Source organism: Ovis canadensis, chromosome X (genome assembly GCF_042477335.2).
Source record: "Ovis canadensis isolate MfBH-ARS-UI-01 breed Bighorn chromosome X, ARS-UI_OviCan_v2, whole genome shotgun sequence".
NCBI lineage: Eukaryota > Metazoa > Chordata > Mammalia > Artiodactyla > Bovidae > Ovis > Ovis canadensis.
This window is the reverse complement of record NC_091727.1, coordinates 10,336,843-10,364,789: the sequence shown is the minus strand read 5'-3', so window position 1 is coordinate 10,364,789 and position 27,947 is coordinate 10,336,843. Positions and strand designations below refer to the sequence as shown.

The following is a 27,947-nucleotide window of genomic DNA, read 5'->3' as shown; positions in this document are numbered from 1 at the left end:
ATCCAGGGTAGGAGAGTGTGTGTGTAGCACATGTCTCATTCATCATGCATATTACATGCATTGCTCAATCCTCCCCACAGGACTATTTTTTTAATTAAAGTATAGTGCGCTTCCCTGGTGGCTCAGATGGTAAAGAATCCACCTGCAGTGTGGGAGACCCGGGTTAGATCCCTGGGTTGGGAAGATCTTCTGGAGGAGAGCACAGCAACTCACTCCAGTATTCTTGCCTAGAGAATCGCATGGACAGAGGAGCCTGGTGGGCTACTCTTGGGTCACAAAGAGTCAGACACAACTGAGCAACTAACACTTTGACTTTCACACAGTTGCTGTACAATATTATATAAGTTGCAGGTGTACACAATTTTAAAGTTATTCACAATTTTAAAGGTTATACTCCATTTACAGTTATTACCAAAAACTTGACTATATTCCTTTTGTTGTACAAAATATCCTTGCAGCTTATGTTATACCTAATAGTTTGCTTACTATTACTCCCCTACATCTGTCTGGCTCCTTCCCCATCCCCTCTCCCCACTGGTAACCACTAGTTTGTTCTATAGGTCTCCCACAGGACTCTGTAACTGAGCCTTAGAGTGGTTAGATACAGACATGGCTAGCTGTGGGCTGAGCTGGGATTCAGAAGGACCACAGAACCCGCCCTGCAACCACTGTGCTGTCATCCACATCCCGTTTGAAGGAAACAGTGGCAAATAAGCAGATGAGACCTGTTTATCACACCTCAAAGACTAGGGCCGCTTCACTGTGCTACCGTTAAAAATATTCCTCATCATGTCCATGTCAGTAATCATAGAAAGTGGCATCTGGATCAAGCCTGTGCAAGGGAAAAATTTTTTTTAATGTATGGGTGTACAAATGTGGGGACTGAATTGTTACTCGGTAGCATTATCAGATTTTATTTCTGCCACCCCTGAGAGAGAAGGAAAGAGATCAGAATCTACCCTTGGTATCAGGGAAATCTGGCAGGGTCAGTAAATAAAGGACTAGACAGTGTACCTTTCACATGACAGCGTGGCAGGATGTGAGAAGGGAGAAGCAGGGACAGCAGGAAGAGAGGCACCGGTGCATGGAGCACACTTAGTAGAATTTGGAGAAAAGTAACGACCTTAGAGAAAAAGTGCAAGGAATGTGCCACTGATGATTTCCTTAATCGCAGACCTTTGCAATGATTCTCATCCTGCACCACACATTGGAATCCCCTGGAGAATTTTGTAAGCCTGCCAGTACCTACACCCCAACCCTAAAGAGTCTCACTGATTTGACCTCTTCCTTCACTGTCCAATAAGATAGCCACTTGCCACAGTGACATTTATATCAATGAAGATGAAAGAAAATTAAAAGTTCAGTGACTGTCTGCTTAGTCACATCTCAAGAGCTCATTAGCGTGGGTGGCTAGTGGCCAGCATATCAGACAGCAGAAAAATTTCCCTAATCACAGAAAAGTCTATTGGACCTCTCTGGTCTGGAGGGGGACGAGGACATGAGTATTTTTGAAAACTGCACCAAGTAATTCTTTTCTTTTTTTAATTGAGGTATACGCTAAGTAATTCTAACGTGCAGCCAGGTTAGAGAACTGCTGGTCCTTGTAGTGAAAGTCACTCAGTTGTGTCTGACTCTTTGTGACCCCATGGACTATACAGTTCATGGAATTCTCTAGGCCAGAATACTGGAGTGGGTAGCCATTTCCTTTTCCGGGGATCTTCCCAACCCAGGGTAGAACCCAGATCTCCCGCATTGCAGGCGGTCCTTGTAGAGTTTGTTCTAAAATTTGTCACCACCTGCATCTGAACTGATTTCGCTTTTGTAGCAAATATTCCAAGAATATTATTAAAACTAGACTTTTTTTCTGCAGTGTAGTAACAGATACATATACTTGAAAATGAGATGCGAACATCTCACTATGCCCCTGAAGGTGTTTCTCCCAGTATATTGGATCTGACTCTCTGGGGAATCCACATTTATTGGACAAACTGAAGGACTGTCATAAAGAAAGCATCTCTAAGCACTGCTTGCTTTATTGGTCCTGTGGGAAATAAAGCCCATGGGCCCAAACCCAAAGAATGGACTTGGAGACACGAGGTGCAGTGGGAAGCGAGGCTTTAATGATGGTCTTGCAAGATCGGGTGGCTGGTGGGCAGGCACACCCAGAGTGGTTACAATGGGTGTTTCATCAGGCACCCTAGCCCCTCCCCCAGTTCCTCACTGGCTGAGTACTATGGGGTTAACAATCTTCCTGATGTCACCTGGATTTATTGTTCTTCTTGCACTCTTCTTCCCATTCTTATGTTTTGAATTCACCAATAGAATGAGCCCGAGTGAAAACTCCTAGGCATTCCACTATCCCTTTGTCTGGATTTTCCCGCACGAGGATCCTAATGGCTATTACATCAGCAGGCTGTCACTCTAGGCTAGTTGTCCTTGAAAGTGGACCACTTTCAGTTTTTATTTCTTACACTGCCTTAGTCCCTTTCTGTCAGTTGATGCCATGCGCAGAGCCTCCCTTTACCACTCACACTGTAGACCTCAGTGTTTACTTCCTCTTGCTCTGCCTTCCTGTCTGTTGTGCACCAGTTTGCGTCATTCATCTTTCCTCAAACACCGCTTTCACTGTGTCACGCCTCTACCCCAAAACTTGGAGTGCGTGTTCCGACTTGTAAAGGATATGACCCAGGAGGCTTTCTAAAATGCCTGTTTCTCCTTCTTTCAGACACCAGCCCCCACTCTTGCTCCCGGAGGTAATCTCCACGTCAGCTTTCTGTTTGTTTCCTCCAGCTGCCCTGCCTCTGTGTGCACGTTTCTGTCCCTCTGTTTCATAAAGGCTTTGGGAACTCAGCTGCCCTCCATTCATTTACCAGATTTCTCCCAGCTACAGAGGAGCCATCCAGTCCTTGTCGGGTGCTTTGTGCTGTATTCAATTCGTGCATGTGTCTTCCAAGAGACTCATTGAAGAAAATGCCCCTGGCGTGCTGTGATATAGCCTAAGGGTTAAACCCATTGCACTTGGAAACAGGCTGCCTGGGTGTGAATTCAAGCAAGTTACTTTCTTGTCTGCAAAAGGAGAACAATCCTAGTACCTGCCTCCTAGAGTATAGCAAATATTCTGTAAGCCCCAACTAAGTGTTGGGCTTCCCTTGTAGCTCAGTTGGTAAAGAATCTGCCTGCAACGCAGGAGACTTGGGTTCATTTCCTGGGTCAGAAAGATCCCCTGGAGAAGGAAATGGCAACCCACTAGGTGTTCTTGCCTGGAGAATCCCATGGAAAGAGGAACCTGACAGGCTACAGTCCATGGGGTTGCAAGAGTTGAACACGACTGAGCTACTAAACCACCACCACCACCAGGTGTTAGAGAGTCTTTGTTGTGGTTTTTATTGTTTCAGATCTGTGGCCTTTAGTAACTTTCCAGATATCTAGTACTTGGCTTTGATGGTAGGATCTGAAGGACCTGAAAGTTAGTCTGTCTGCAAGTGGGTGACAGTAGGAGCAAGAGGATACTAGAAATCAGACAAAGGTCAAGTGCTGGGAGTGAAGAGGACAGATATGTATTGTTAGGGAAGCAAATGATAGCCACGAGAGAATGCAGAATTGTCCTTCTGTGTTTTTACTTGTTGTTTAGTCGCTCAGTTGTATCCCATTCATTCGCTACCCCATGGACTGCAGCCCACCAGGCTCCTCTGTCCATGGGATTTTCCAGGCAAGAATATTGGAGTGGATTGCCATTTCCTCCTCCAGGGGACCTTCCTGGCCCCGGGATAAAACCCGTGCACTGCAGGTGGATTCTTTACCGCTGAGCCACCAGGGAAGCCCAATATAAAGGTAGAGTCTGATAATGCAACTAAAAGATACCACATCTTCACTGTACTCTGTACAGTATCAGAAGGATTGAAATGTCCTTAACAATTTTTCACATTTTTTATGTACCATCACAAAAAATATTAAGACCTCAAGTGCTAGTTCTATGTTACTGGTCAAAAGAGGGTAATTGGACCAGCAAAAGTTTTATTAGTAATAAATATGATCTAGATGAAATTTCGCTATGCCATATCATATCAAGTCATAATTCTAAAAGATAGAAGCATCACCTATTTCTAAATATTTGCTATATATTATTTAAAATTATTTATCCTCTTGTTCATAAAAGACTTTCTACATGTTCTGCAAAATGACTTATAAAGAATAGTTTTTATTTTATCATCCAATTGATCAGCTACTTTCTTTCCATGTGAAAATGTTGAAACTGAAGGAATGACCTGCCATGTGGATCAGTGGGGAAAAGTACATGAGAAGTTCCAGGGATAGGACTCCAGATTCAAACTGTTTAGAATTGTGATCTGTGTGCACAAAAGAAGTTTAAAAAGGTTCATGTTGATGCATGGCAAAACCAATAAAATATTGTAAAGTAATTAACCTCAAATTAAAATAAATAAATTTATATTAAATAAACAAACATATGCACATGTAAAAACTAAATAAATAAATAAAAATAAAAAGGTGAGGTTGATTGCCATATCACAAATGTTCCCACATCTCACCATAAAGTTTGTTACTCACTCATATTGTTGGGCTTTCCTGGTGGCTGGAGACCTGGGTTCGATCCCTGAGTTGGAAAGATCCCCTGGAGAAGGGAAAAGGCTACCCACTCTAGTATTCTTGCCTGGAGAACAGTCCATGGGGTCACAGAAAGTTGGACACAACTGAGCGCCTTTCTCTTTCACTTTCATATTGTCCTAGTCTCTATGATTGGTAGGATGGCTGTGTTCCAAACAAGGATTCAAGGACCCAAGCTGTTTTTTCCTGTTGCTCCACTGTCTTCAACACAAGAATATATTGATTTGGTTATTCACTGCCTCAAAACAACCCCCACCCTCCTCGCCTCCCAGCTTCAGTGGCCTAAAACAACCACCGCTTTATTCGCTGATGGTCCTGCAATCTGATCTGGGCTCAGCTGAACACTTCTGCTGGCCTTGACAGAGGTCACTCATAAGGCTTCACTCAACTGGGAGGTTGTCTGGAAGCTGGGTTGAGCTGAGACATTGGGACAGCTAAGCTCTTCTCACGCTCCATGTGGCCTCTCCAGGTGGTCTCTCCAGTAGAGTAGCCACAGTTATGACATGGTGGTTCAAGGGTCCCAAGAATGCAAAAGTGGAAATTGCCAGGACTTCTTAAGTCTTAGGTCCAGAATTATCTCATTGTCATTTCTGCCACGTTTGATTGGTTAAGGCAGATCACAGAGGTGGTCAGAACTGAAGAGCAGGGGATGCTTGGGCATGAATATTGAGAAGTGTGGTCCATGCCTGGGATGACCTCATGTAGCTTTGAGAGATGTTGTCTCCAGGTTTTTATGAGCCAAGGCTAGAAATGAAGCCTATCGCTTCCTCCTACAGTCCACTGCTTAGAGTTTAGTCATATGACCACTACTCTGTACAAAGGAGACTGGGATGGGTCATCTAGCTGAGAGCCCATGAAGAAGTCTTCATGCAGCCTGTGAGTCTTTTCCTCTGTTTCTATATCTCCATGACCACACCCATAAAATGCAACTGTGGGAGTGAATGCGTACCACATATGTAGTGCATATCACCTAATACATACTCAATATTTTCAATTATTATTATTATTTTCTGTTTTGCAATGAATATTTGATTTTATTCTGTTTAAATCAGCACACATGGGAATGGATGCCATGCAGAGGAATCTGAACTTTATCCATGAGCTAAAGAGGAGACATCAAAGGGTTTTAAGCAAAACAGTGGTATCATCAGAAATGTGTTCACTCCAAAAGTTTGAGAGTGGTTCTATAATATTTTTGCCCTGAAACTGCAAAATGTCCCTAGTGATATAAACAGTAATAATCCAGAATAAGAGTCAGGAGTAAATGCTTAATGGCTTAGATTTTGAGGCTGTAAATTGTTGCTTGGTATCCTTGGCTAATCAAGAGTTAAGTGGGTAAAAGATTACCGTGTTCCTGGCATTTTTTTCTGGGTGGCAAAACTCTTCCAGAGATTAGACCTTATGATTGCTTCCTGATACTTATTTCAAAAGCTGGTTGGGTGACTTTTTGGCTTCTTCTTGGTTCTACTTAAAGAGTATTTGAATCTTAAAGAAGATTCCTTATGTCACCCTTGGTTTTTCTGGCTTGAATGCATTTTCCCAAAAAATGCCAGAGATACTCAGCTTCTCCATTATTTCTGCATATCCTCTCAAGGCTTGACTTGTTTCCACTGTTAAAACAAACCAGGAATTTCACAAGACATTGTCTCTTGAGATTACTTGAGATTAGCCACTTGAAGAAGTGCTTACTTTCACATGAAACGTTCATGGACCTGACAGTGTGTATCTCCATCAAATGAACAGGCCACTCCAGGCTTAGGTAATTGTACTCATTAAATCCCTGTGTCTATTTCTTACTGAACACCATGACGTGGCTCTGACTACAGCTGCTTGTGAACTATGGCTTTGTCTTCCAGCCAATTTCATAGAAAAACTTCAATATAGTAGGGATCACAGCTGCATTACTTATGAGCTGTGAATTTGGTAGTAAGTTACTTAACCTCTTCAGCTTCTGTTTTTCATCTATTATATGAGGATAAAAATGTAAACTACTTTTTATAATTCTTTCATCCGTTAAGTGAGTCAGTGCCCATAAAATGTTTAGAACAATATCTGACACTTAATAAGGGCTCACTGAGGACTACAGGCTGTTTCCATCTATTCATAAACTGAAAGATCACTTGCCTAACAATGACAAATGAATTGCATATTTATCATTTCCATGCAAAGTAGTATATTAAATAACTTTGATTGGTGGGTCTAAATTCCATAAATGAGTATTCAGATTACATGAACCTTATTCACTATCTGCTGAAATGATGACTTTTCAACATCTGAGTTTTGAGGGCAGTGGAGGTGAGGGTATATGCTACAACAGGCAAATTTTTACTCTGAATTTCTCTTTAAGTGTAATTGTTCTAGTAAAGAAAAACATCTGATGTATTTTATTGTTTTTAAATTCTTTTCTCTCACTAAATAAATATCAGGAGCAACAGAAGCTGTGTGTGGCTTATTTCAAGTGATGATTAACCTCACAGAATCCTAGTAAAAAATGTACCGAGTCCCTAAATTTTGAGTCAGTAAGCTCTTCCATGAAATCATTGCTCAGTTTGTCAGTTATAATCACAGTGATTCTTTTGTTGGAACTCACTTGCGACCACAGGAGAACTATAACTTCATATTGACTGGAAAACAAAGATGTCTTTTTGAGTTATTTTTGGTTCCGTACCATGTGGAATACATGGAGATCAAGGTAATTAGTGATCACGGTATGTTTTTAATGTTTCCTTCTCTCTCTGTTCTTCAAGGCTGTCTCCCCGCTGCCCCCACCCCCAACCTGCACCCTCTTAAACGGGGCCACAGTGGTTCCCCCGACTCTGACCTCCACACCCCCTGTGCAGGAAATGAACAACTTCTCAAGGACTATTGTTTTACAAAGAGCGTAAAATTCAGAGCATGTGTTGTGCTTCAGTATAAGGGAGAATGAAACCTTTTTGTTTTTTTAATGTTTCTTTTTTAACTAGTGTTAGAAAAATGAAGAAGTCAGTGTTTTTAAAATGGAATGTAAGAATTGAGACTTTATCCTAAACAAAGAAAGCACCCTATGTGCTTTATCACGCTCTCAGAGGTTTTACCCGAGGCTTCCGTCATTCTTTGGTTGATTCCTAATAAGGACAGTTTGCACAGTTACAATCCAATTACCATTTGTAGATCCCTGTGGAAAAGGGGATTTTTTTTAGAGGAATCCTTTTCTAACTCCAGAATATCTCTTCAAAATAGTCTTATTAAAATAAAAATCAGGAAATCCAGTTTCAATTTCTCTGCATTCTTTTTGTTCCTCCCCCTTAACACTGCTTTCACACACACACACACACACACACACACACACATACACTCAGTCACTCGCACACTCACTCACTCACTCACTCAGTGACACAGCCTGTCTCCATTCTGAAGGGACAGGAACTTCTCAATGGTCCGATGAAAGATAGCATTTTTTTTTTTTTTTTTGGTCCCGAGATGTATGGTAGCGGAGGTCTCTGGCAACAAAAGGTATCGTGGGAGTCACAGCTATGCCAGCTGGGCCACTTCTCAGACACTCGCTGCAATCTGCCATTTCAGGATGTATTTTTCATCAAAAAAATAATTTTTTTTAAACAGACTCAAGTTCCTACTCCAAGCTTAGCTCAGTGAAATTAGAGAGGACAGCAAAGACACAGCTGAATGTAATTCATGGGTAAGCAATATAAATATCTATACTTCCTCTTTTCCAGATTATTGTGATATAGTGTTGTGATTCTTCCACATTTGTCTTGTGATTTGGGAAGAAAAGTGGATTGATTAGTGTCTGAGATGTGTGACAGCTAAGTCTGTCTGTGCCAATGGAGATTTATGGGAACATTATTTTTAGATTGATTGATGATATTGGAGCAGCTTGAAATGAGCAAATCGGACCAGAAAGGAGCGTGCCGTGATGAAGTGGATCTGGGCTGATTTCTACAAAGATTCAGCACAGGCTGTTTTCAGGTCTGAAAGGGTAAAGTAGCTTATGTCCCCCTCTAGACTTCTTAAACTCAGGGAAAGGTTTTAGTTGCCGTGGCTATGATAAATATGGGCTTTGCAGAACAGCTCAGACATTAGATAAGCCTAATCATAAATCGAATGTGTTCTGCTTTATAAAAGAGTAAAACCTTAAGCTTTTGGATTTTTACATAATTTCTGGTTTATACTATTATAAGGGTATGTCTCAGAATGAAAAGATTCGGTGGTAGAAAAGGCAGAATGTGACTCTTACAATGCAGATCCCACTGCTACTGTAGGGGTCACCTAACTTCTTTGGATTTTTCTTTGCTCCTTTGCAAAGGTAGGGATTGGACTGATTCATCAGGAGAAGTGGTGAAATACATATGGTTGTGAGTGACTAGATTCTGGAATCTACATCCTGGCTTCAAATTCCAATTCTGCCATTTACTAGGTGCGTAATCTTGACACGTTAAAATAATCTCATCTGAAATATGGGAATAATAATGGTAACAAAGTTCTTAGAGTTGTTGTAAGAATTACATGAGTTAATATAAATAAAGGACTTAGAACAGTAGCTAGCAGAGAGTGGACAATGTTAGCCATATCTCCCAGGTCCAATCCATCTCTGGAAGTCTGTCATTCTAAATTCAGTGAACTAAATTTAATTATAGAAAGACAAGCAAAACCATCAGCTGCTGGAGCTGTCATTGAGAAGTTTCTAATTCTTGAAAGGGTCTCCATTTTTCCACACTCTTGGGATCTGTGCGGGCTCTTTTATCTCTTCCCCATCCAAGATTCAAGTGAATCTTAAAACTCAGAATTAAATCGGTGGCTGGTAGACAAGTCCACAATTCAACTCAGGATACTCAGAGATGAAACTGGCCTTTTGTTCTGACGTTTTCGCCTTTGGGAACTTCGAATATGTGGTTGTGTCTCTTCCCTGCCAAAGGTTCTTTCCACTGAAACAAAATGTATGAGTGAAACAAGATGTGACGAGTGACGTTTGGGAGTTTTTTGTTTGTTTGTTTGTTGTTTTTGAGTGGTGGTAGCACAGCACTGGGTTTCACAGTGTTCATTTCAATTTTGGTTTATCAGTAATCCAGACAAATAGGCCATTTGCAGAGAACCACTTTTATTTCACTCCAGCTTTTACATGCTTTACAATGTCCCCAAGTCTTACTATGTCATGTGATATCTTTATAGGTTCTTTGGGATGTTGCCCAGAGAAACAAAATCTTAGGAGAGGAGAATGATGATCCCAAAGAGAAACCCTAATCATAGGTGTGCCTTTACTTTTAGTTTAGTCCAGGGGCCAGCAAACTTTCTCTATAAAGAGTCATATATTAAATATTTCCACCTTTACAGGCCAGACAGACTCTGTTAGAACCACTCAACTCCGCCATTGTAGTGTGAAAGCAGTTGTAGACAGTTCCGAAAGGAATGACTGTGGCTATGTGCCAATAAAACTTTATTTGCAAAAACAATCAGTAGATGGGATTTGGTTCACAGGCAGTAATTTTCCAGGCCCTGGCTTGTCATCATCCCCATTTCATAGATTAGGAAAACAAAGCATGGGGAGAGAAAATAAGCTTGTGAAAAGCCACATGGCTGGAAAGTGGCAGAACTGGGACTCAAGCCCAGGCAACCAAGCTTGCCAACCTTTGCTTTTAGCCACTGCCCCAAGCTGCCCCTGTGTCAACTCATACTTGTCTGGGATGCTCATCTCCTGAAATCTGCCTGGCTCATTACCTCACCTCCATAAGAGTTAGTTCAAATTATCACCTTCTTAGTAAGGTTGCCCTGGAAACCTTCCCAACACTCCTGATGCCCCTCACTTTCCTCTACCTTCTCTTTTTCTTTGGGGCTTATCACCTTATCACTTGCTGTGTAATCGACTCATTGATTATGTTTATTTCTCATCAGTTTCCTCCACTGGCCTAGACACTCCATGACAGGAGAGCTCTTTGTTTTGTTCCCCAATGAATCCACAGTATCTAGAACGGTGCCTGGCTTTTCTTTTCTTTTTTTTTTTTTTTTTTCCGGTGCCTGGCTTTTCAAAGGTACTCATTAATATTTGTTGAATGAGTGAAGTCCATTTTTCCATCATGTTACTCTAACATATTTTGGCACCTCTTGTACTAGCAATCAATAGCTAATATACTAAGGGAAAAAGTAAAAATGCACTGTTATACCAACCAAATTTTCAGAATTTTCTAAAGTGTCTGCTTTTGAAAAAAAAGCAGAATAGATAAATAATACAAAAAAATTAAGCGAGATATAGAAGTATTAAATATTCCTAAAGATCTGTTGAGAAGGAGTGCTTGAAGAATCAAGAGAAGAAGAATTAGCAAAAGTTATTTTGTTGAGTTCATAAAGGAATAACCCCTTTGACGAGCCCAAACAGGAGTGTGACAGCTATGCAAATACCCTCAACTTTGCCCGGAAACTCATGGGGAAGGGATTTCCTTGTCATTGGAGATGTGTTTATTTTGGAGTTCTAAAGAACTAGGCAGCCCTTTTCAGAAATGTTGGTCGTGAGCCTGGTGTTTAAACTTATGCCATGCTTCAGCAAGTATTAATTATTAGTAAATGACAGGTGGCCACAGTAGAAGACAAAAGATATTCAGCCCCTGGCATGGTTTATCTAAATGGCATGCCAGTTTTCCCACCCTTAACTTACTGATCTGGTCTTTTCTTCTGCTTCTCACCTATGTGGAATCACAATCCCGCTGTGCATGCGTGCATGCTAAGTCGCTTCAGTCGTGTCTGACTCTATGCAACACTATGGCCTGTAGCCCACCAGGCTCCTCTGTCCATGGGATTCTTCAGGCAAGTATATGGAGTTGGTTGCCATGTGCTCCTCCATCTTACTCATAGTGGAACCGTTTATTCATGAATTCAATACACATTTCTTAAGAGTTTTTGATATCACTAGAACTGCTAAGTTTTTGAAAGGGAGGCCAATTTAGAGGAATGATGGTTAAAATTAATTATAACTTTGTGTGTGTGTAAGCATGCTTAGTCACTCAGTCCAATCTGACTCTTTGCGACCCCATGGACTGTACCCCTTCAGGCTTCTCTGTCCATGGAATTCTTCAGGCAAGGATAGTCAAGTGGGTTGCCATTCCCTTCTCCAGGGGACCTTCTTAACCCAGCAACTGAACTCCAGTCTCCTGCATGGCAGGCAGATTCTTTACCATGTAAAGTCCAATTATAACTTTAATTACCATGTATTCAGGGCTTGCTGGGAACTCATACACACTCAGCAAGCAATTCACTTGCATTGTCTCATACCATCACTACAAACCTGGGAGTAAGTATTATTCTTTGCTCCATCTTATTTATGAGAAAACTGAGGCTTAGAGATGTTCTGAATCATGCCAAAGAGCTCATAACCATATGAATCCAATTCTTAACTGCCATCCCAGTGGGTCCCAATCTTTATTGTGCAAAGATGAGAATCTTCTGAGGATTCTGGTTTATGGCGAAGGTACTTGGGCCCTGTTCCTTGTGACCCTAATTCCCAGAATCTGCCTTAGAGCCCCAAAACCTACATGTTGACAAGAATCATCTGCCCAGGTAATTCTACTGCCCCAGGTCTACAGGCCGTATTTTGAGCAGCCTTGAATCACTTCTTGTTGGCTCACTGGGCTTTGGGAAGTTTACAGTTGGATGAGGTTAAAGAGATGCTGCAATTAGAGACGAGTCTCAAGGACATAAGAAAACAATGTGGTATAGACCAAAACCAAAATCATTTCAGTCAATTTTATTTCATGGGAAAATCAAGTCTGTTTGTAAAGATGCGATTTAGCTCAGAAGAATGACCTTTCTGAATAAATCACAGATATTAGGTGGTTGGTTTTTCAGTTTGCCTTTTGCTTCTTTTTTCTCAATGTGGAGACATATACTTCTGGTGGGAAGGAAATCTCTTTAGTTAATGCTTTCGGTGATTTGTTCTCCAGCTAATGAAGATTTGAGGCTTTTTTTGTTTGTCTCTTTTAAATTGGCTTGTGGCGTTTGTCCTTCTTAATGCTAATTCTAAATAACTTCTAGGATTCTGTTTATTTATATAACATACAGAAAACTACATGTATAATATACATAATCATGGATAGCATGCATAAGGGTATATATAAGGGTGCATACCTTTGATGATAAACAAAACTGATACTTGAGTGTTAATATCTTCTGACACCATCATTTTAAGGAGATGGTGTGTGATTTGGACCTAAGAGCAGACCTAACTCATGCTAGGCCAGGTTTTCTCCATCTCTGTATTGTGAACATTTGGAGCCAGGTAGTTCTTCATTGTGGGCACAGGGGGCTATCCTGTGTATGGTAGGATGCTGAGCCAATCCCTGATGTCTACTCACTAGTTGCCAGTAGGAAACCCACCTGAGAGTCATGATATCCAAAAATGTTTCCAGAAATTGCCAAATGTCCCCTGAGGGGGCAAAATCACCCCCAAGAACCACTGTGCTATATCCTTTTGTTACCCTTTATTAGTGCTGCCCCATGGTATCCCAGAATGAAAGGATATTTTTTAAAATATCAAGGTCTTTTGTCTATCCAGAAACATTGGGTCACTTTCAATCTCACATTTATGAAATGAAAGCAAATTAGAAATCATCCACTTTCAATCTAAAAGAAAAAATCCTGTGACAACCTCTCAAAAACTGGATCTGGAGAGCCTTAAAATGAGTCATCCACTTATGAGATAAACAGTCACCAAAGAAAAATGCTGGCCTGGAGTGTGTATTTCAGAATTGAGGAACAGCCAGAAACATTCTAGGCTGTGCTGGTGGGCTTTGGCACGCTTCTGGATGCTTGTTTATTGCTTCGTGGCCCATGTAGTGAGTGTCACAGGGCAACACTGACCTTTGTGTTTGTGTCTTCTTGCTCATAAGAGATTTGATGTGTGAGTGTGAGTGTCATAGTTTCATTATTCCTCAGGTCTCATATTCTTACACTTATTTTCTGCCCCCATATACTGGCATTTGGGGGCTCATCTACAAGCTTTGTTTCAAAAGACTGTTTCTTAGCAATTTATTCAAATCCAGAAGATATTCTCCCTCATAGGCACAGTATTACATGAGTTGGTGAGTTTCCAATTTCCTATTGGACTCATGATGTACCTTATCCATGTAGTTCTTAGACTGACAGATATTTATTATTTGTGAATTATTTTTTCTTCAGTGGTAATTAATTCCTAGGTACTATCTTGGGTACTGGGAACACCAGGGTCAGTAAAGCAGATGAGGCTCTTGCTCTCATGAATCTAGCTGATACATGTAGCTCATGATGCAGGGTGCTAGGGACTGGGTCTTGGCCATGTGAGAGTAGATGCCAAATAAATGTGCATAGGGGCTAAGTGACCCCAATCTCTTTATATCAGGGGTTGACAAACTACAGTCAGTGGGCCAAATTGTTTTTGTATGATCTCCATGCCTAGAAAGCTTTTTGCATTTTTAAATGGTTGAAAAAAGTCAGAAGAATAATATTTTGTGACTTGAAAATTATGATATTAGAATTTTAGTGCCTATGACTAAAAGACGCTTACTCCTTGGAGGGAAAGTTATGACCAACCTAGATAGCATATTAAAAAGCACAGACATTACTTTGCCAACAAAGGTCCTTTTAGTCAAGGCTATGGTTTTTCCAGTAGTCACATAAGGATGTGAGAGTTGGACTGTAAAGAAAGCTGAGCACTGAAGAATTGATGCTTTTGAACTGTGGTATTGGAGAAGACTCTTGAGAGTCCCTTGGACTGCAAGGAGATCCAACCAATCCATCCTAAAGGAGATCAGTTCTGGGTGTTCATTGGAAGTACTGATGTTGAAGATGAAACTCAGCCACTTGATATTTGGTGGCTCAACTTTGGCCACCTGATGCAAAGAGCTGACTCATTTGAAAAGACCCTGATGCTGGGAGAGATTGAGGGCAGGAGGAGAAGGGGATGACAGAGGATGAGATGGTTGGATGGCATCACCAACTCAATGGGCATGAGTTTGGATAAAATCCAGGAGTTGCTGATGGACAGGGAGGCCTGGCGTGCTATAGTCCATGGGATCTCAAAGAGTCGGGCATGACTGAGCGACTGAACTGAACTGAACTGATGACTAAAATTTTATTGGAACTTTTGTTTACATGTGGTTTATGGCTGCCTTTGTGCTGCATTGGCAGATCTGAGTAGTTGTGACAAAGACTATATGAACCACAAGCCTGAAATATTTACTATGTGTAACTTTCTAAAATTCTAATTAGTGGGGAAAGTGCTTTCAGGATTCTAGTCTTGGAAACTTTCCAGCTTAAATCATTGGCGGGATACCTATAGTGTGAAGCAGCACTTTAGCACCAGGAGATAAAAATCTGACAGGTCGAGATCTACCTTCTACAGTGTTTGGGAGCTTATCGTCATCTGAACTCAGTCCCCTTGACCTCACCAACATTCTCTTCTAATGTTCCCTCCTATTCCTTCTCTGTTAGTTTCCTATTTATCACTGATGTGGCAAATTATCATAAATCAAAAGCATCAGAAATCTAATGTCATACAGTTTTGGATGTCAGTCTCACTCCACTGAGACCAAAGGCTGCATTTCTTTTGGGGGCTCTGGGGGAGAATCTGTGCCTTGCCTTTTCCAGCTTTTAGTAGTTGCCTGCATTTCTTGGGTTATGGCTCTTTCCTCCATCTTTAAAGCTGTCAGCCTAGTATCTTCAAATCAATCTCTCTCTCTCTCTCTCTCTCTCTCTCTCTCTCTCGCTCTCTCTCTCTCTCTCTCTCACACACACACACACACACACACACACACACACACACACACACAGCCACCTCTGCCTCCCTCTGGTAAGGACTCTTTGATGACGTTGCATTCATCTGGATAATCCATAATAACCTCACTATCTCAGGATCCCTTAACTTAATCACAGCTACACAGCCCCTTTTGCCAGGTAAGGTAACATAGTCACAGGAATTAAGAGGTGGCCATCTTTGGGGGCAGAGGCTGTTATTCTGACTGCCACACCTTCTGTCTAGTAACTCCACACTATGCTTCTCTCTGCCTCCACAGAACTTGACTCCAGGCTGAAGAGCATCTCTCAAGCTTCATATCCACCAGCCAGGATATTGTAGTGGCTAAGTAGGTTTTCATCTCTGAGTGTCAGGTTCAAGTCATTTGTTGTTGTGGTTGTTGAATGAATGAGGAATGAATGAGGTTATGGCATCACTGCATTTGTTCAATAAAAGAAAGCAGAACATGCTTACTGCTGGGTGCCTTAAAGCTCACGTTTTGTTCAGAAAATCACATCTTGTGGTAAATTTGCATCTTTCTTTGGTGGTAGTTAATGTCTTGAATTATCTAGGAAGAAAAGACTTACTAGAACCCAACCCAAATCTGGTCAACATTTGAGCACAGTGGTTCTCAATCCTGATTGTGTGGGCCAATCAGAAAACCATATATATAGGTGCTCAGCTGCAGAGCAGATACCTGCCCCAAAACTTCTGTGTGGTCATTAGTCTAGTCTCTGTCTTTGCTCATATTTGACAGTTTTCATAATATAAAGACAAATATATTTTACACACATAAACACTGTGATCCTGGGAATTCTAGGAAGAAGCAACCAGGAGATGTGGACAGCTCATGGACTGCCCCCTGCCCCCAACACACACACACTGGTCTTTGTGGTTCCCATGGGCGCCGCATCTGGGGACTCTGTCCTAAGCTGTAGCAACCTGAATGAAGAAATGAGGAGGCAGGAAAAAAAAAACAAACGGTGATTTCAGACTTCAGGGTAAATGCTTCATTGAGAATACTCTGATTTGAACTTTAGGATAACCTGCATAAACCTTGGATGAATGTTTTGAGAAAAAACTCTTTAATTTTAAAAGATGATGTGGATTGAGACAAAGAAGGTGGATGCATTCGACCAAGTATCCTAAGTCCCCTACATATGAAAGAGTTCTGTTCCAAGATTGAGATCATAAGTCCAATTTATTCATTAAGTCCAACAAAGTTAGCCTAGGTGCCCAACTAACACAATTGGCTATATAGTACTGTACTGTAATAAGTTTATAAGACTTTTCACACAAATAATACGTAAAAAACAAACACAAAAAATAGCAAGCTTTTATGTTTGCCTCTGGACATCCTGGGCTTGAAATAAAGATATTATACTACTGTACTCTATACAGTTGTTGCTATTTAGTCGCTCAGTCGAGTCTGACTCTGCGATGCCATGGACCATATCCCACCAGGCTCCTCTGTCCATGGGATTCTCCAGGCAAGAATATTGAAGTGGGTTGTCATTTCCTTGCCCAGGGGATCTTCCTGACCCCAGGGTCACTAAATTATCACACCTTAAAAAGCAATCCAACTGTAATTCTAAGACATGTTTGCAGCTTTCCCAGCCATTGTGTTGTGACATTTCCTTGACTCTATGTGTGCTTGGCTCTGAAATTAGACGTCTTTATTCTCAAAATGTCTCTACTGCATTAAGGATAAAAATAAAAATGAAGAACACTGTTCTAAGTCATTTAGACAGTCACACACCTCCTGACTTTATCTCAAGATACTATGAAAGTAGTTCATAGTATCACAGGGTTAGCCTGTGAGTTGTGTTCATTTTATAATTTCCCCAAAATGAACCTCATGTTTCCAACTTAAAAAAAAAAAGTTAAAATTACATGCACTTAATTTGAAACAAAGTCATTAAAAATTCACAATGGTGGAAATATAAACTGGGAACACTGAAAAAATTGGGACCTAGGGGAAGATGGAGATTATTTGATGTCTTATGACTGCAAAAGACAATGAGATGGTGGAGAGGATGAAGGGTGATGAACTGAAGTAGCCCATACAGACTTTTCCATGTCTGAATGAACTCTTCAGGCTTCAATTATTCAAGTTTCTGGTACATTATGTCTGTGATTATGAAACAACTTGGTCCATTACCCATAATCAAAAATGTAACTGAATGATATTTTTAAGATGCCACACATTTGATAATACACAGCTTTTGAGATGTCTTCGTAGTCCCTCTTCATTTATTATTTGATAACTTGCTCTCCTAGGAACATTGTTTTTTCAGCCACGTCCTAAGGATGGGGTTAAGAACCAATTGACTCTGGGGACAGTTTTGTCTCCTTTGAGAAATGACTTTTCCAAAGCCTGATCAATGCAGCTGCCGTGCTTTCAAGAAAGCGTCCCATTCTTTTCTCTTTCTGGGTTTGTCTGTAGCCTTCTCTGGAACCATCAGCTGCTGCAAGAACTAAAGTCGCAGGAGACAGCAACTCCATACATTCAAGTCTTTACAAATAGACCAAGCCTTTTCTCCCTTTTGGCTAATAATTCCAAATTTTCCAAAGAAGTTACAAATTCTACGAAGTTGAGAGTCATGGGCTATGATGTATGATGGACTCAGAGGAATTTAAAACACCACACTTCATTTTTTATTATGCTAAGTGTAGTCATTTGTGAACAGTTTCCAAAACTATGTATTACTTGATTGCGAAGGAACCATTGTAGTTGAGAGAAGAAGATGAAGGCTCAAGAAAGATGTAAACTAGCCAGATTCTATTTTGCCAGATTTGGGAATGTGTTTTATTTATGTTTTTAGAGATAAAATATCACTTTCAAAATCTGAACATATTTCTTCTCCACATGCCCCCCACACACACACAGACACACACCAGACCTAATTCCCTTCTGCTCGTTCTCATCTTAGTGATTTAGTGTATCAGCCTCCCAGTTGTCCAAACCAGAAATGTTTAAGTCATCCTAGATTACCCCTTCCCAGCCCCCCACTAGATACAGTTTGCCCCCAAGCATCTTTGTGGTTCTAAGTATCTCCCCATCTATTCCAATTTCAATCAGCATCCTACCTAGTCCAGTGTCTCTTCTGATCTCTGCATCTTTGGCTTGCTTTCTTCCTCAATTCCTTTACAACTGTGTTTCTAGTCCTCTTTCCCTTATGCAAATTTGATCATGTTCCTCTCTTAACCAAGGTTCCTTAATGACTAGCCGTCACTGGCTGAGTAAAATCCTACAGAGATAGCCCTCCAGGATCTGGCCCTGATTTCTATGTGGCTTTACCTCCTGCTGTTTCCTTTCTTCTAGCCTTGTAATTTCTCCTAAACAAGCCTGTTCCCTCAAATTCATTTGCCTTGGCACCCACTGAATTTTTTTTCCAATGTTGCAGTTCTACTGAGCAAACCCTTACTCCTCTTATTCAATTTCAAGCCTCCAGTGAAACACTGACTTCTTATAAAGCCTTCCTTCATCCCCAGATTGATATCAAAGTCTTTTATTCTAGGCATCCCATTGCATTTGGCTCTTACTTCTAATATCACAATCTCTATATTTCATGGATTGAGTGTGTTCTTCATAACAAAATTCAACTCCTTAAAGACAAGGACTGTTGTCATTTTGATAATCTCAAGCCTAGTACTATTTTTAGCATGTAATAGGTGTTCATTACATTTTGTTCAAATTAATTATACAGGAGGACATTTGTTGTTGTTTACTCGCTCAGTCGTGTTCGACTCTTTGCGACCCCATGAACCTCATGAACTATAGCCTGCTAGGTTCCTCTGTCCATGAAATTTTCCAGTCAAGAATCTTAGAGTGGGTTGCCAGTTCCTTCTTCAGGAGATCTTCCCAACCCAGGGATTGAACCTATGTTTCCTGCTTTATACGCAGATTCTTTACCACTGAGCCACCAGGGAAGCCCTGGAGGACATAGTAAATTAAAGAAATAAAATGTATCTTGTAGGAATTGGTTTATTTTACTTGAACCATAAACTATTATACATAGGTTGGCAAATTGTAGCCCACTGTCCAAATCCAGCCTTCCACCTTCTTTTGTAAATGAAGTTTGATTGGCACACAGCCATACCCATTCACTTATCAACTATGGCTGCTTTCATGCCACAAAGGCAGATCTGAGCAGTTTTGACAAAGACCACATGGACCACAAAGCCTGAAATATTTACTTTCTGGCCTTTTACAGAAAACAGCCAACCCCTGCTACAGATAACAAAGCCATTGGAGGGCATATTTTTAAAATGCTTTTAAAGAATAGGTATGTAATTCCATTTTGACACTTCAGGTAGCAGTAGGCTCCATTTGATACCTAAACTTCATATTTAGAAATCACCAGGGACTTCCCTGGCAGCCCGGTGGTAAAGACTCCACGGTTCCAATGCAGGGGACCTGAGTTCAATCCTTGGACAGGGAACTAAGATCCCACATGCCTTGTGGTAAAGCAAAAAAAAAAAAAAAAAGAAATCACCAGCTCATCTGGAACTTCCCATCTGGGATGCACTTGTGTGTGCATGTTTAGTGAAACATAGCCTTCCCTGTGAGGTCTTTCCCAGCGCCCTGCACCCCTCCCCCCAATCTAACACTAAATCTCTGTCTTCTGCTAACACTTCCAGGCCCTTCCCTGCTTTCTCCCCCATCCTTAGCTGTTATTATTCAACACACTATATTCTTTACTTACCCTGGTTTATTTTCTACTCCTGCCAAAGTGGTGCAGTGGTAAAGAATCCACTAGCCAAGGAAGAGACACGGGTTTGATCCCTGGGTAGAGAAGATCTCCTGGAGGAGGAAATGGCAACCCATTCCAGTATTCTTGCCTGGAAAATCTCATGGACAGAGGAGCCTGGCAGGCTACAGTCCATGGGGTCACAAAGAGTCGGACACAACTGAGCAACTGAGCATGCACACCAGAGTATGATATCTCCATTTGCTAAAACAATGAATAAATAAATTAGTGAAATCCTAGATAAAGAGGGGGAAAAAATCCAAGCATTAGCATACTTCCGTTTACTCTTTGGAATGAATCATCTAGGCAGGAATTTGCTACCAGTATGGAAGAAAGGTGTCTTAATGGTCTCTGGGGCCAGTCTTTCTGTCTCTCTTTCTTCTTTCAGGTGAATAATTAATAAGGATGATGAAGTCTTTGGGGATTCCTTAATATTTCCCGCATCCACAGCAAATCCCTGGGAGTGTCTGTGGGGCCCAACACTGTTCCTCCTCCCAGAACTTTTCTTGATTATTGAGGAAACAGTAGCTACCTCATCAAAGCTGTTGTGCCCTGGCTGATATCTGTGATTCCTAGGAATTCCTTCTCTGTGAGGGGACATTAGGTTTCAGAGGACTGTGAAGTATTGTTTCTTATGTCATGACTTTCTCACTGTCTGCCTTAAGAGTAGAGATATTCACTCTCAGTGGAATCAGCGATGTATATGTGTGCACACAAACAAACCCAGGATTGTGGGAATCTCTGCTTTGATTCTTTGATGTGGAGTATTTTCACATCAGATGTCTATATGAATATGTACTTTTTATTGATCTATCTCTATACTTAGTATGATGAAAATAACTCATTAGACTGCTATAAAATAGAAACTCAGTGGTCACAATTTAGCATAGAATTTAAAAGCCTAAGTCTTTTTAGCTCAATTCCTGATTGATTTTAAGTCTTGTAAGTTTTACAATTTGGGGGAAATTACCTAACCTTCCTAAGCCTTAATTAATCTAGATTATATTTGTGTACTGTGTTTGCTCAGTTGCTTCAGTCATGTCCAACTCTTTGTGACCCCAGAGACTGTAGCCCACCAGGCTCTTCTGTCCATGGGGATTCTCCAGGCCAGAACACTGTAGTGGGTTCCCATGCCCTCTTCCAGGAGATCTTCCTGACCCAGTGATCTAACCCACGTCTCCTGCATTTCCTGCATTGCAGGTAGATTGTTTACCCAGTGAGCCACCTGGGAAGCCATATTATATTTATACATACTATATATTACTATCAGAGAATGGCAACCCACTCCAGTACTCTTGCCTGGAAAATCCCATGGACAGAGGAGCCTGGAAGGCTGCAGTCCATGTGGTCGCTGAGGGTCGGACATGACTGAGCGACTTTACTTTTACTTTCACTTTCACTTTCATGCATTGGAGAAGGAAATGGCAACCCACTCCAGTGTTCTTTGTTGTCCCCTTCTCCTCATGCCTTTCATCTTTCCCAGCATCAGGGTCTTTTCTGATGATTCAGTTCTCCTATTTTGGCAGTCACTTTTTTTTAAAATAGTGATTAGAGTCACCCTGATGGCTTATACAGTAAAGAGTCTGCTTACAAAGCAGGAGACCCAGATTCGATCCTGGAGAAGCTTCTCCTGGAGAAGGGAATGGCTACCCACTGCAGTATTCTTACCTGGAGAATTCCATGGACGGAGGAGCCTGGAGGGCTATAGTCCGTGGGGTCGCAAATAGTCTGGGCATGACTGAGGAGGTTCGGCACTCTATTTCATTCGACATTATAGTGAACCTTCTCTGTGTCAAATCCAGCACCCATATATCATTATCTTAAGCTGTCAACAAAATCCTTATTGAGAGGAAATCAGAGTGTCGAGGAGGAGAAAACATGGAGTCACGGGCCTGGGAACAAGGGACCAGAAGCTGGCTTCTCGTGAGCTGGGGCGGGGAAAGGCGTGAATTTCGGGGGTGGAGACTCAGGTTTCATTTGCATAACCAGCATGCACTGCACGCAATATAGATTGAATTTACTATCTTAATTCATTATAGATTTCTTTTAAACGTAATATTTCGAGAATGAACCTCCACGCACTTCAGTGAAAAGATCTGCCACAAACTCTTGACCCAGAGTTACCCTTGACGCTGCTCACCCTAACTGTGTTAGGAGTGCTCATTCTCAAGGTGGGTCTTTTGTGTTGCACTTAGTATGCGTAGGAATATAAGCTGTCTGGTTACTAGTTTTTGGAGGCTTTGTCAGGTGGACGAAGCCAATATGGTTGTATACAAAAACAGACCTTGCGAAATGAAAGTTTTGAGACAGGTGTATTTTTCTGGGGTTGTTATACTTAAGAGGTTTCTATTTGTTTATTGTGTTAGGCTTTGGTCTGCTCAGTTGACTCTCTCAGTCGTGTCGGATTATTTTGTAACTCCGTGGACTGCGGCTTTTCGGGTTTCTCTATCACCCATTCCCAGAGCTTACTCATGCCCTGCAAATCCATGGTGTTATCTAACCATCTCATTTTCTGTCGTTTTCTTTCTTTTCTAACTTTTAGTCCTTCCTAACATCAGGGTCTTTTCCAATGAGTTGGCTCTTCCCATCAAGTGGCCACAGTATTGGAGCTTCAGCTTCTGCATCAGTCCTTCCAATGAATATTCAGGACTGATTTCCTTTAGGATTGACTGGTTTGATCTCCTTGCACTCCAAGGGACTCTCAAGAGTCTTCTCCAACACCATAGTACAAAAGCATCAATTCTTCCATACTCAGCTTTATTTATAGTCCAACTCTCACATCCATACATGGCTACTGGAAAAACCATATCTTTGACTAGATGGACCTTTGTTGGCAAAGTAATGTCTCTGCTTTTGAATATGCTGTCTAGGTTGGTCATGGCTTTTCTTCCAAAGCTTTAGTAAGCATCTTTTAATTTCATGGCTGCAGTCATCATCTGCAGTGATTTTGGAGCCCCACAAAATAAAGTCTGTCACTGTTTCCATCATTTTCCCATCTATTTGCTATGAAATGATGGGACCAGATGCCATGATCTTAGTTTTTTGAATGTTGAGTTTTAAGCCAACATTTTCACTTTCCTCAAGAGGCTCTTTAGTTCTTCACTTTCTTCCATAAGGGTAGTGTCATCTGCATCTCCAAGGTTATTGGTATTTCTCCCGGCAATCTTGATTCCACCTCGTGCTTCATCAAGTCTGGCATTTCACATGATGTACTCTGCACAAGCAAATAAGTTAAATAAGCAAGGTGACAATATACAGCCTTGATGTACTCCTTTTCTGATTTCGAACCAGTCTGTTGTTCCATGTCCGGTTCTAATTGTTGCTTCTTGACCTGTGTACAGATTTCTCAGGAGGCAGGTCAGGTGGTCTGGTATTCGCATCTCTTGACTTTGCATTCCAGGATGTCTGGCTCTAGGTGAGTGATCACACCATTGTGATTATCTGGGTCATGAAGATCTTTTTTGTATAGTTCTTCTGTGTATTCTTGCCACCTCTTCTTAATCTCTTCTCCTTCTGTTAGGTCCATACCTTTTCTGTCCTTTTGTGTCCATCTTTGCACGAAGTGTTCCCTTGGTATCTCTAATTTTGCTGAAGAGATCTCTAGTCTTTCCCATTCTGTCATTTTCCTCTATTTCTTTGCATTGATCACTGAAGAAGGCTTTCTTATCTCTCCTTGCTATTCTTTGTAACTCTACATTCAAATGGGTATATCTTTCCTTTTCTCCTTTGCCTTTGGCTTCTCTTCTTTTTTCAGCTATTTGTAAGCCCTTCTCAGACAACCATTTTGCATTTCTTTTTCTTGGGAATGGTCTTGATCCCTGTTTCCTGTACAACGTCATGAACCTCTGTCCATAGTTCATCAGGCACTCAGTCTATCAGATCTAATCCCTTGAATCTATTTGTCACTTCTACTGTATAATCATAAGGGATTTGATTTAGGTCATACCTGAATGGTCTAGTGGTTTTCCCTACTTTCTTCAATTTAAGTCTGAATTTTGTAATGAGTTCATGATCTGAGCCAGTCAACTCCTGGTCTTATTTTTGCTGACTATATAGAGCTTTTCCATCTCTGGCTACAAATAATATGATCCATCTGATTTCGGTATTGACCATCTGGTGATGTCCATGTGTAGAGTCGTCTCTTGTGTTGTCGGATGAGGCTTTTTGATATTACCAGTGCATTCTCTTGGCAAAACTCTGTTAGCCTTTGCATGATGGCAATTAGCAGTAGTTTTTTCTGTTACTGAGAAATAAAAATGAAAAAGTTTCCATGTGTTCCCATAAAAGAGAGGAAGCAGTATCTTGAAATATCTTTCCACATGGTTTTCTTCATGTCATTTTATGAGATCAGGTGACCTAGAAGATTCTCCAGACTGGGATGTTTGCAATTGACTGAGAAAATCCACAGTTAACTAAGAGTGGGTTGGATTTTAGGGACTGAGAGCTGATTTTTGAACACAAAAAATAAAGTTTGCTTGACATTATGACCAATTGAGGCAGAGGCTGAGGTCTGTGAGTTGCAGATCACTGTGTGACCTTTGATGTTTTCTCCCTTGTTCTGCAGGGTGATTTCACCTGGAACAGTATGTCGGGCCGCAGCGTGCGGCTGAGGTCAGTGCCCATCCAGAGCCTCTCAGAGTTGGAGCGAGCCCGCCTACAGGAAGTGGCTTTTTATCAGCTGCAGCAGGACTGTGACCTGAGCTGTCAGATCACCATTCCCAAAGGTAAAGCCCCATTTTGCCATTCCGTGAGGGATGTTGCCAGTCAAACAAATGCTCTGCCAGAGTTACGAGCTGCAGATTCGTCTCAGCCCTACCACTGACTCATGAAGGAAGCTACAGCTTCTGGGACATTGGCTGGCATGGGCGTCCAGTTTGACAGATGTGTTCAATAGGACAGTTTACATGTCAACTAATATGTTTATTAAAAGGAAGATTGACTTGGGGCATTAAAGGGGAAAGCCACGTGCATCTCAACAGTCTACATGGCTTCAGCACAACCAGTTAAAAAGAAGTTTCAAAAAAGTCTGCTTAAAAGATTAGAAGAAAAACCATGTCTATTTCAATATGGTTTCAAAATGACCAGTTGAATGGTTTAGCAACCTGTTAAACACGTCCTTTGACCTTATGCAAACCCAGAATCAGTTATTATACTAATGTTAACTTATTTTTATCCACCTGGCATTCTCTGTTAGGGTTCACCACTATAATGCTGAAGCCAGTGCAGGCCTAGTTGTCTGATGTTTTTACAAACACAAATCCTGATTCTACTAGAAATGGGAAACATAAATTTGAAATCCTTTGATCCATAAAGCCACATTTCAGAATGTTTTCTATTTTCTATAAAGGTACTTTTTAATGTGTGTTAGCATATACAGAAAGGTAATTTGAGGTGGAGTGAAAAGTTGTGATGCTACACAAATAGGGTAAACCTGACATGAAAAGAATATTGGATGTTGTGCCTAAAACTTACATATAAAAGCTAGATTGCCTTGACAGATTTCAGTATCTGCAGAACTTCTCCTTTGTTTTCTTTTATTGAGGGGTTGAGGGAATGCTTCATGAATAGATACTCATAAAATAGTTCATATCATGCATATGTGCATACACATAGATATGTAGTTCTCAACCAAGGATGATTCCCCCACCCCCAGGTAGAATTTAGCAAAGTCTGGTTCCCCTTTGAGTTTTCACAGCTTAGAGGAAGGATGCAGCTGACATCTAGGGGTTAGAAGCCAGGGATGCTGAACATCCTATAATACACTGGACAGTTCCCCACAGCAAGCTTTGTCAGGTCCCAAGGGCCCAAGTGTAGAGACTGAGCAACCTGAATATACATATGAACACATGTGCTTACATTTTGTCAACAACAATGCTGGTGGGGCTATTTTCTGGGCTTATTTGTGGCTAATGGTAACAGTACTAGCGTGGGACTCTGAAGACTAGAATATGAGGACTTGTCTGGTCACTTCCCCTCCACAGGTGAGCTTGTGTAATTTACCTCTCTAGTAGGAGGTTCTTGACTAGAGAGAGCAGCGCAAAAACACTGACCACCCAGAATTTTTCACTGGATGATGACTCTCAGGGCCACTTTTATTCTTTTTCTTAAAAAAATTCTTAAAAAATTGAAGTATAGTTGATCTACAATGTTATATTAGTTTCAAGTATACAGCACAGTGATTCAGTATTTTTATAGACTATACTCCAAAGTTATTATAAGATAATGGTTATGGTTTCTTATGCTGTACAATATATCCTAGATGCTTATCTATTTTACACATAGTACTTCATACCTCTTAATCCCATATCCCAATCTTGCCCATCTCTCTTCCCATTCCAAACCTGTAATCACTAGTTTGTTTTCTACATCCATGAGTCTGTTTCTGTTGTGCTATATACATTCATTTATTTTTTGCATTCCACATATGAGTGATATCATTCAGTATTTGTCTTTCCTGTCTGACTGATTTCACTAAACATAATATTCTCTAAGTCCATCCACATTGCTTCAAATGGCAGAATTTCTTTCTTTTTATGCCTGAATAGTATTCTATTGTGTGTGTGTGTGTGTGTATATATACACCACATCTTCTTTATCCACTCATATGTTATGAATACTTCAGTTGCTTCCATATCTTGGCAATTGTAAATAATTCTGTCATGAAATATTGGGGTACATGTGCCTTGGTTCAGTGGTAAAGAATCTGCCTGCCAATGTAGGAGACGCTTGTTTGATTCCTGGGTCGGGAATATCCTTTGGAGAAGGAAATGGCACCCCACTCCAGTATTCTTGCCTGGGAAATCCCATGGACTGAGGAGCTTGGTGGGCTACAGTCCATGGGGTCACAAAGAGTTGGACATGAGTTAGCAACAAAACAATTTGAATGTGTGTTTTTTTCTAGGTATATATTCAAGTGGAATTGCTGGATAATATGGTAGTTCTATTTTTAGTTTTCTGAGGACCCTCCATATTATTTTCCACAGTGGCTGCACTGGTTTACATTCACACAAACAGTGTTGAAGGATTCCCTTTTCTCCACATCCTTGCCAACATTTGTTGTTTGCAGACTTTGTGATGATATCCATTTAGCAGATGTGAGGTGATATCTCATTGTGATTTTGATTTGCATTTCTCTGATGGTTAGTGACGCTGACCTCTTGACCATCTGCATTTCCCTTTTTGGAAAAATGTCTACTCAGGTCATCTGCCCGTTTTTTAGTTGGGTTATTTGTTTTCTTTAATGCTGAGTTGTATCAGCTGTTTTTGTATGTTGGATACATACAACCCCCTTATTGGTCACATCGCAAAAATTTTCTCCCATTCCATAAGTTGTCTTTTTTTTTTCTTCTTTTTCGGTACTGCATGGCATGTGGGATCTTAGTTCCCTGACCAGGGATCTAACTTGTGCCCCCTGCATTGGAAGCATAGATTCCTAACCACTGAAAGTCCCCATAGGTTATCTTTTTTATTTTTCGAGGGCAAAATATTAAGTTTAATTACACCCTGTTTGTTTATTTTTGCTTTTATTTCTTCTGCCTTAGGAGATAGATCCAATAAAATATTGCTCCGACATGTTGAAGAGTGTTCTGCCTATGAGCTTTATGATTTCAAGTCTTATATTTAGGTCTTTAATCCATTTTGAGTTTGTTTTGGTATATGGCGTGAGGAAGTGTTTTAATCTCATTTTTGGGCATTGGCTCTTTTCAAAAAATTGTATGTTTTATTTATTTTTGCTTGCACTGGGTCTTTGTTGCTGCCCTAGGGCTTTCTCTAGTTGTGGTGACTGGGGGCTACTCTCTAGTTGTGGCGTGCGGGCAGCT

The 27,947-nt window shown here is 40.9% G+C and overlaps 1 protein-coding gene across 6 annotated transcripts in view; it reads left to right on the top strand.

Annotated features, from left to right (window-relative positions):
- Nucleotides 1-27,947, top strand: part of ARHGAP6 (Rho GTPase activating protein 6) — a 540,556-nt gene that overhangs the window by 428,946 nt on the left and 83,663 nt on the right. For all 6 annotated transcript variants that reach the window (XM_070289743.1, XM_070289744.1, XM_070289742.1 and 3 more), the window contains one exon: nucleotides 24,692-24,851. In XM_070289743.1, coding sequence (XP_070145844.1) covers nucleotides 24,692-24,851 — 160 coding nt within the window. The remainder of the gene's footprint in view (nucleotides 1-24,691; nucleotides 24,852-27,947) is intronic.